Raw genomic sequence first — 9489 nt, 5'->3', positions numbered from 1 at the left:
ATATATATATATATAAATTATAATAAGAGCCCAACACAGAGCCTTGTGGTACCCCTTTACATCATGTAAAAAAAAATTATCTCAAACATGTTCCTCTATATCTTTACAAAATTAAACAGCTAATTCTCTGAAATTTAGATATTAGTCAGAAAATTGAGATCACGGGTTTGTTACTCACCACGATCTTTACACTGAATAAATGTGTCATGGTGTTCAAGTGGTTGCCCCACTTTCGTCCACTTATCTTTGACAGATTTGTGGAGACACACCTGAACCTTTCCTACAGAGTGGGCTGTCTGAACTATAAGCACAGGACAACAGAGAAACACTTCTTTAGAATGAGAAAAATAAATGACTGATAATTTTCAATAAGGATATAGTTTAAATAGTAGTACCATGTAAATGCCATAATAACATACAATTGTAATGAGTCAGTAGCAAGGTACTGTACACTACACCACAATGGATCACAATAATATAAGTTTATATCATCACTGTACCATGGTACAGCCACAGTACATTTTGTACAGATCATTTTCAAAATATTTCTACATTTAACACAAAAAGCATGTCTAACTGAACATACTACTCACCATCCACACGTCCTTGAACTTCACTGGACAGGCCTAAAAAAGGAACAGTGTTATCAACTATTATAGCATGTTATAACAGATATAGAGCAATACGCAACAATGTTCATGTCTCAGTGGCTGGAGAAGTGCAGAAAGACCCACGCCAGTAGAGAAGGTACGACATCTTCCCTAAGAGCATCTCCACCTGAAGAATATCATCCTGTAGATCCACCACTGCACATCCGGCGCTGGGAATCTGATAAGGAAAAAATAAAATAATGTTTTAATTACATTTTTAACAATTCCCTTTCTTCTTCTTCCTTTATATTTGAGAAAAGACAACCAGATAACCACTGCATTTTAGGAAAATGAGTTGACACCAACCTTTCGCTTGGTGTGAATAACAATATTGACAGTTCCATCTGTCTGGAACCAATCATACCTAAACATGAAGAAAAAATATATCAAGAATCAGCCGGTATGGCTTTGATTAGGTGAGGCTGACAAGTTTATTAAATTTTTTCCTAATTTTTGCCTAGCTTAAATATTTCTTTATTTGTTCATTTTTGTTTTTCATAAAATACTAGTATTTTTAGAGCCCTGTTAGTAAACTGTCTGAGTGGTTAAAATAACTATACGATTCACCGAATGAATCTACCTGGGATCAAACATGTAACCTCAACAATACCAGCCAAGACCATTATTCATTATTCACCAGAATAAAATACACAATAAAAAGTCTGAATAAAACACAGACCAGCTGATACTGTACCAAGAAATGAGTCACTCAGTATAAATATATTTTAATCATGACATAAGGAAAAAAAACATACCGAGGGCGATGATCTTTGGCAGGGAGAGGAGTAGGTAAAGGCTCCTGTCTTAAAGGTGAAGGAACAGGCAAACCTGGTATGAAGAGTACCACACACAGAATCACTGTGTGTAATAATACAACAAGTAATAGCATACTCAGCATTTACAACTAGAAATCTGCATAGTTGAACTATGGCTTTGATGTCATACCGTTCATGTGAGTGCTTTCCGTCTTCTTTGTCTGAGCTGCAGGAACCAAAGAACCATGTAACGATGCATTAAAACAAAACTTTTTTTCATCAAAAATCTTATTTCGGGTTTGTTTCTGAATCGGTAGGAATATTTCATTCTGTTAACAGTATGTTAATTAGTACTAGTATTTTCTAATTAGTAATTAGAAAATATTTCAACTATTGATTATTTCAAGCAAAAACTTGATGTGCAGGCCGTAAGGCAGTATGTTTGTATTAGAATAATTATATTTCTGTCATGACAACTCTCAGAGGGATTGGCATGGTAATGTACATGACAATGTTAATGTATTTGGTCTTGGCGGAATAGATCTGCTATGCTGCTGCTGCTCCTGCAGCAGAGCAAGTAACGAGACTTGCTACTGCCAATACATCCACAACATGCTGCTGTGAGCATGTAAGAAATACTGCTGCTGCAAATATAACATACATGAAATAACCCCCATATAGCATACATGAATCACCTCATAGCAGATCTATACAGGTGGAGCTGGGGAAGGTGGAGGGTATCTGAAGCAAGCTGCAACTGCTACGGCAAGCACTAGTCATATATTTGAATGTTAAGGAGCGAGCTCATTGGCTACCGATACAGGAAAGAACCAATCAGCTGTGCCATGTGATAATGATGTCATTAGGTCAGATTGAGTTAGACCTATCGGACTGCGCCATCTAGAGTTTCATGCCAGAACTCTGTATATTATCACAAAATGAATGAATTTCACTGAATTATTTTCTATTGCCAAGAGAGCTGACAGAACCTTGAAGAGCAGGGTTGGGCTTCACTGCCATCCTCCCCACCAGACACTCCTTCAGCATAGACTCATAATTCACCCACCGATGGACCTTGGGTGGACAGAATCAGCAATAGTAATAATAAAAATAATAATAATAAGTATACTGTGATAAAGTACTTACAGTAATCTGCAAGCTATTAGTTTATAGTTAATTCATAGTTTATAAATTCAAGTCTCTACATTTTTAATACATTAATAGTAAGTGTTTCTAAATTGTTTTCAAATACATTACATAAAAATGTGTACCAATTCACTTCATACATAATGTCTTTAAATTGATTTAGTATTAATTAATTGCTTTTTATAAATGTTCTCATGAACCATTACTCTGGTTTACAAATCAGACTATCCTCAATGTTTATATGTAGATACTCGTATGTAACATTTATAAATAAATGTATGTTTTAATACATGCCGAAATGTAAGAAGCAGCTGTACAACATACAATTGAGTCACCTATGATAAATGTGAAATGCTATTTTATTGATCACAAATTCAACAGATTAATTCCATTAATTGAATATTCATATTAAATAAGTATTTGTAAACATTTGTACATCTATACAGTTAAAGAGTTGTTCATATGCAGATGTTTCACGTTTAAATGTAAGTAAATGTGCATGTGGTAGAACCACACTTAAAATACATTCAAATACACATGAGATCATGTTGTTTAAATATAATATTATTAATAATAATAATAACTCTTTTCATATGAGCAAATTAAAGGGGGGGGATAACAATGTAAAGTCTATTTATAAACTATGAATTAACTAGTTTGCACATTATTTATAAGTAATTGTAGCTGTACACTTAACTTAAACTGTTACATCATTTGAGATCAAAAGATGGACTGTTTTCTGAAACCACCGTTAAACACTCTGCTCAGGGAGAATTTACCTGATCGAACAGGTCAGTGCTATCAATCCCAGCAGCCCTCATTAACTCCTCCTCCCCACCAGGGTGGAAATCCATGTAGGCACTCACATTATAGACCATACCTACAGAAACCACACAAGCATACAGAGTCATGTGTACATGATCTGACACAGCTCCAACATCTTGTATTTCTTATGTGGATACAAACAGAACTGAACGAAGTCACTTATGCTCACCACGGCTGCATATTGATACTGCATAAAATATTGGTTTCCCGTTTTAATATATATATTTTAAAATGTATTTCTAATTTACTTCTGTGTTTGCATAAGTGCATTTTCAGCATCATTTAGAAATCGTACTAATAAGCCGATTTGCTGCTCAAGAAACATTTCTGATTATTATTATGAAAGTTAAAACGGTTGCGCTGCTTAAAGAATTCATCAAAAAAGATCTTAATTTGTGTTCCGGAGATGAACAAAGGTCTTTTCCGGGTTTGGAACGACACGAGGGTGAGTAATTAATGACAGAATTTTCATTTTTGGGTGAACTAACCCTTTAATATTTTTTGTGGGAACAATGATTTTTATTATTATTATTATTATTATTATTTAGGACAGCATTTTTTAACAACATTTTTATTTTATTATGATTTTTGTATATTCGAAATGTGTTATTTGATACATTCGATGGATTAAATGTAGCGTTTTTTGAATAAAAGTATATCTTTCTTTTTAAAAGTTCCACTGAATCCAAACTCGACCAAAACAGATTCCCAACAGAAGCTTTACTGAGATGAGTTGTGTTCATGGTGTGCATTTTGACGTTCTACCTCTAATGCAGGTCCAGCAGTCGTTTCTGGTGTTGTGTTTCTTCAGCTCCTCTTCTGTCACCTCAATCAGTCGACCTCTCAGTCCAGTCAGATCACGTCCACTCTTGGTCAGTCGGATCCAGTCCAGTAGACTGTGACCTGGCTTTAGCGCCACCTGTATTCGTTACACACCGCAGTAAATGCACAGTGCTGTACACACAACTACATGTTAAATACAGAGTCTCCTTTTGCTATGCATTTAATTCACTCTTTAACCCTTTAACTGTCACCCGTCCCCTCTGTGGGACGCCTAAGTTTACTTCACTATTACAATTAAATCCTAATCTAATCATGACAAACTATATATTGTTGGAAAGGTCTAAGACTCCTAAATAGATATTTTACCAATGTTTTTGTAAAAATTGATGTAGGAAAAGTTATAGATTAATTTATGACAAGAGTGCACCTCAAAAATCTACATCAAAGTTCTGACCTTTGTAGCAAAAAGCCGTTTTCTCGATCACACTTTAGAAATCATCACCAATTAAATATCAATTGAAAACTTGAAATCTCAAAATTCCTCCTTTGAAACCCATTTTCAAATCAAACATTGCATTACCATGAAAATGGTACATCAATATCATGTTACAAAATGTTTCCGTTCATGAATTATGCACATTTAAGTTTGGATCGTGCACTTTCACTTCTACAGGTGCAGCTCAATGAATTAGAATGTCGTGGAAAAGTTCATTTATTTCAGTAATTCAACTCAAATTGTGAAACTTGTGTATTAAATAAATTCAATGCACACAGACTGAAGTAGTTTAAGTCTTTGGTTCTTTTAATTGTGATGATTTTGGCTTACATTTAACAAAAACCCACCAATTCACTATCTCAACAAATTAGAATATGGTGACATGCCAATCAGTTAATCAACTCAAAACACCTGCAAAGCTTTCCTGCGCCTTCAAAATGGTCTCTCAGTTTGGTTCACTAGGCTACACAATCATGGGGAAGACTGCTGATCTGACAGTTGTCCAGAAGACAATCATTGACACCCTTCACAAGGAGGGTAAGCCACAAACATTCATTGCCAAAGAAGCTGGCTGTTCACAGAGTGCTGTATCCAAGCATGTTAACAGAAAGTTGAGTGGAAGGAAATAGTGTGGTTTATTGAGATGCACCTGTATGTTCAAAAATGTGACAGTTAAAGGGTTAAATGACTCCTACGACAATAATGTAGTTTAAGGGACCGACCTTATTTCTGGACTGTCCGGTTGGTGCGACTCTCTGCTGGGATCCAGCTGCCGGAAAAGACTGAGATGGTACATTTAACATCTCTGATGCTTTCCGACAAATCCAGTTCCTGAGAAAACCTGCCCAAGCACACTAAATATGTCACTGATCAGATGACAGAACCGGGCAAAACGCACTAATTTGAGAAAATACACTTTAACGCCACTGATCCGAGGAAGTGTTATGAGAGTGTTATGAAATGCGGCTTCCTCATTTTGGCAGGTGGCTTGATTTTTTTGAGCTATCGAACATGGCAACATGATCCAATCGAACTGCTCTAAAAACACACAAACACAGAGAAATGCAACAACCACTAGCGATGATACTGCTGTCACAACATAGCCGACAGACAGCAGCTGCAGCAGTCCTACTAAAAGAAGAAAACCGGTCGCCAAAATATGACGTCATAGCGTCCACTAGCGACCATTCTGATTTCATAATAAAAGACTTATGTTATTAGAATTTAAATACGAATACTTAAATAAATTTACACGGCGCAAAATTATATTGGTCTGTCAATATAAAAACTAGCTAGTGATAGTGATTGTGTTTCCATGTGTGTGTGTGTATAAGTGACAATATTTGCTATATTTACTTTTTATATTAATCTTTTTTTCCAACTAGACCGAATAAACGTTTATAAACAAAAATATGTTATCTGAAATCAATTATTTTATATATATATATTTACTTTGAACAACATTTCAGATTATTTTTTTTTTGTCTATCATAGCTAACTTAGATTGTGTTTCCATGTGTGTGTGTGTATAAGTGACAATATTTGCTATATTTACTATTTGCTATATTTACTTTTTATATTAATCTTTTTTTCCAACTAGACCGAATAAACGTTTATAAACAAAAATATGTTATCTGAAATCAATTATTTTATATATATATTTACTTTGAACAACATTTCAGATTATTTTTTTTTTTGTCTATCATAGCTAACTTACTTCAGGTTTTTATTGTTTGAAAGTGCACTAGTACAACTGCTACTGTCCCAACATACAGACTGTTTCTCATATATCTGGTAGTCATTATGTATTTAAAACTCACCAGACACAACACTGGATATGACAGAAAGGACAGCTGAAATGTTCCCTCTGTTCTCTTCCTCATCTTCTTCCTCAAAGTCCTCATCATCTTCCTTTAGCATTCCTGTGATATAACTTTTACGATCAGTGGTTTCAGAAAACATTACACATGATTATCAATTTGATAAAATGCATTGCTCTATGGCATTTTGACAGGGGACACATGCTGACGGGCGTGACTTTTATTAATAGCTAATCTGTTTAATCCCGGAATGGCATGGACGTTCATAGTAAACGTTATCATTTCAAAATAAAAGTTTCAAAATGTAAAGAATGTTTCTGTTTATAATTATCTTCCTTTAGCATTCCTGTGATATAACTTTTACGATAAGTGGTTTCAGAAAACATTACACATGATTATCAATTTGATCAAATGCATTGCTCTATGGCATTTTGACAGGGGACACATGCTGACGGGCGTGACTTTTATTAATAGCTAATCTGTTTAATCCCGGAATGGCATAGACTTTCATAGTAAACGTTATCATTTCAAAATAAAAGTTTCAAAATGTAAAGAATGTTTCTGTTTATAATTCTGCACAAATGCAGTTTTAATTTACAAAGAAACCTCAAACACCATCTAATGTCCTTCCACCTTTCCTCAAACACTCGTTTTTTTGGGATGAATGCCTAATAACTCAGACTAACACTATAGCAAAGGAAGCAGACATTGTTAAATTACTTTAAATACACATGTATGTTACAGTGCTTGTCAAAAATGCATTGGGCAAAACATTCATTTGAACTCAACTGATGCACAACTAAAAATATCCTGAACTAGACTTTGTGAGATGACTTTGACTGCATCCACTACTAAACCGTGGATAGAAAGCGCATATGACTTGATTGCAGAAATATCCTGAAAGATTCTTATGTAGCTTTCAACACTACCTGGGGGGGGGGGAACAAATCTAGGACTGCATTCAGATATTTGTTTCAAGACTAAGTGCAATACAAATATCTACTTAAACCTTTACCTAACAAATGTTTAAGGTCAAGATAAACTGTCAACTCCTTGTTACCAAGGATCTTTAAATTAAGATACTGATGCGTTCTGTAGATTAACTTTACATTCACCAGAGATTCTGTATTCACTGATTACACACAAAGTCACTTAAACTGAGCTTGCTATAATGTATAAATGCTGTAATAAAATATTTTTCTTTGGAAAGCTGATGGACAATTACTCTGAATGTTTGCTGGATGGATAGATTAGTTGATAGATTAGTTAGTTATGTTACAATTACTTTGGGCAGCTGATACATATAAATTTAACTGATTATAACAATGGCAGCAGATGTCTTCCACTGCTGTGTTATGGTGCGTTCAAGTCATGTTGGATAGATCGTATTTACGAGTTGAACGCACATGAACGCCACCACAAAGTCGTTATTACGAGTGGGAAACTCAAAATTTTCTTTAAGCCCCGAGTTTCCGAGTTGGGGGCGTGTCAATGAGAAACATGGCGGAATCGATGGATGCAACGTCTGTAGTTGACAGTACATTTTTGTTTAAATTGATAGTTTAGTTGTCCTATAAATTTTAATTGGTCATGTTCTTGTTACGCAGCTAGTTAATGAAATCCAAGTAAAAAAATGCTATAATTTTTGCACCTATAGGTGAAAAATCTTTCGATTTGCCATGATGCATTTAGCTAACAGCTTTTTTTAACCTCTGTATTTTAGCATTTGTTGATGCTGAAAATCAGTTATACTGGGATCCTGGTCTAAAAAAAAATATTAAAAACGCATAACACACCTGATGCGAATTCTTTGCTCTTCTTTTTCTATAAGCAGAGTTAACAGACCCTGTTGTATTTTCTTGTAATTTATTAAAAGAAGGTACACTGCCATCTTGTGCCAACTAAACTGACTTGAACGCACCTGACGTCGTAATTACGACTTGGCAACTCGTAAATACGAACGTCCCAGGAGGACTTGAACGCAGCATTAGGCCACATTGCAGTGGGAAGGAGTAGTAGGATCTGTTTCACAGCCTTGAATACAAAACACTTGTGAACGATGAACTCCTGAACACTCAGAAGGCCCTTGGTCTAAAACATGCAGATGAAGGAGCCTTGAAGGTGAAGGTTCTGAAGTCTGTTCAGAAGATCGTGATGTTAGACCAAGGACTTAACACACTTATCATGTGTGTCCTTACTCAGAGCCACATTTACAAAATGCCATTGTGTTTGCCCAGAGGAGAATAACCTGTTTGATGAGGGCCATCTAACACAATGAATCCAACAAACAGAAAAAACTCAAAGCTCTATACAGGTCAGATAAACCCCTTCTGAAGAAGAGAATCAGGGAATCTAAGTGCAGTACACACACTGGCCCAGCTAACCAATCACAGCACACACTGGCCCAGCTAACCAATCACAGTACACACTGGCCCAGCTAACCAATCACAGTACACACTGGCCCAGCTAACCAATCACAGTACACACTGGCCCAGCTAACCAATCACAGTACACACTGGCCCAGCTAACCAATCACAGTACACACTGGCCCAGCTAACCAATCACAGTACATTTCGTATTTCAGAAGGCACGCCTTCATTTGATACAGGAACTATTCGAGCCGTTCATGCCAGACTGGGGAGAGAGGAGTACAATCTAGTATGAGAGCCTGTTCAAGTACAACCCCCAAAACAAAATCAAGACTTTGTAAAAGAGCATAACAGGACCCATTTAATGGGAGTTTTTGAGAGTGCTTGAAAATGTTCTTTGATAATGTAAATGTTCTTTGCTCTCTTTCTGTACAATGAAAGTGTTATGATAGTAGCCTAACTTGCAATGTTTTTATTCACATTAAATATAAACTCAGTCATATTAAAAATATGTTATGGCATGACATCCATATCTGTTAATTAAGTAAACAGACAGGTTTTTAAGCATAGTTAATAGATTACATTATTAGGTTACTTTGACCATCGCCCACTATAGATCAACATAATCTATAAAGTGAGAATCAA

At 35.5% G+C, this 9489-nt stretch overlaps 1 protein-coding gene across 1 annotated transcript in view; it reads right to left on the bottom strand.

The window, feature by feature from the left end:
- cyb5r4 (cytochrome b5 reductase 4) overlaps nucleotides 1-7637 on the bottom strand; it is a 13974-nt gene extending 6337 nt beyond the window's left edge. The window contains exons 1-12 of the mRNA XM_016290362.1: nucleotides 7591-7637; nucleotides 6476-6588; nucleotides 5378-5496; nucleotides 4142-4295; nucleotides 3331-3431; nucleotides 2395-2479; nucleotides 1596-1631; nucleotides 1406-1478; nucleotides 957-1014; nucleotides 735-828; nucleotides 594-626; nucleotides 179-301 (exon numbers count right to left, since the gene is read on the bottom strand). Coding sequence (XP_016145848.1) covers nucleotides 179-301; nucleotides 594-626; nucleotides 735-828; nucleotides 957-1014; nucleotides 1406-1478; nucleotides 1596-1631; nucleotides 2395-2479; nucleotides 3331-3431; nucleotides 4142-4295; nucleotides 5378-5496; nucleotides 6476-6575 — 976 coding nt within the window. The 5' untranslated portion in view covers nucleotides 6576-6588; nucleotides 7591-7637. The remainder of the gene's footprint in view (nucleotides 1-178; nucleotides 302-593; nucleotides 627-734; nucleotides 829-956; nucleotides 1015-1405; nucleotides 1479-1595; nucleotides 1632-2394; nucleotides 2480-3330; nucleotides 3432-4141; nucleotides 4296-5377; nucleotides 5497-6475; nucleotides 6589-7590) is intronic.
- Between the last annotated feature and the right edge of the window lie 1852 nt (nucleotides 7638-9489).

Source organism: Sinocyclocheilus grahami, unplaced genomic scaffold, assembly GCF_001515645.1.
Source record: "Sinocyclocheilus grahami isolate Dianchi unplaced genomic scaffold, SAMN03320097.WGS_v1.1 scaffold258.1, whole genome shotgun sequence".
NCBI classification, from domain to species: domain Eukaryota; kingdom Metazoa; phylum Chordata; class Actinopteri; order Cypriniformes; family Cyprinidae; genus Sinocyclocheilus; species Sinocyclocheilus grahami.
Note: the sequence above shows the minus strand (reverse complement) of the source record. Positions and strands in the feature narration are given on the sequence as shown.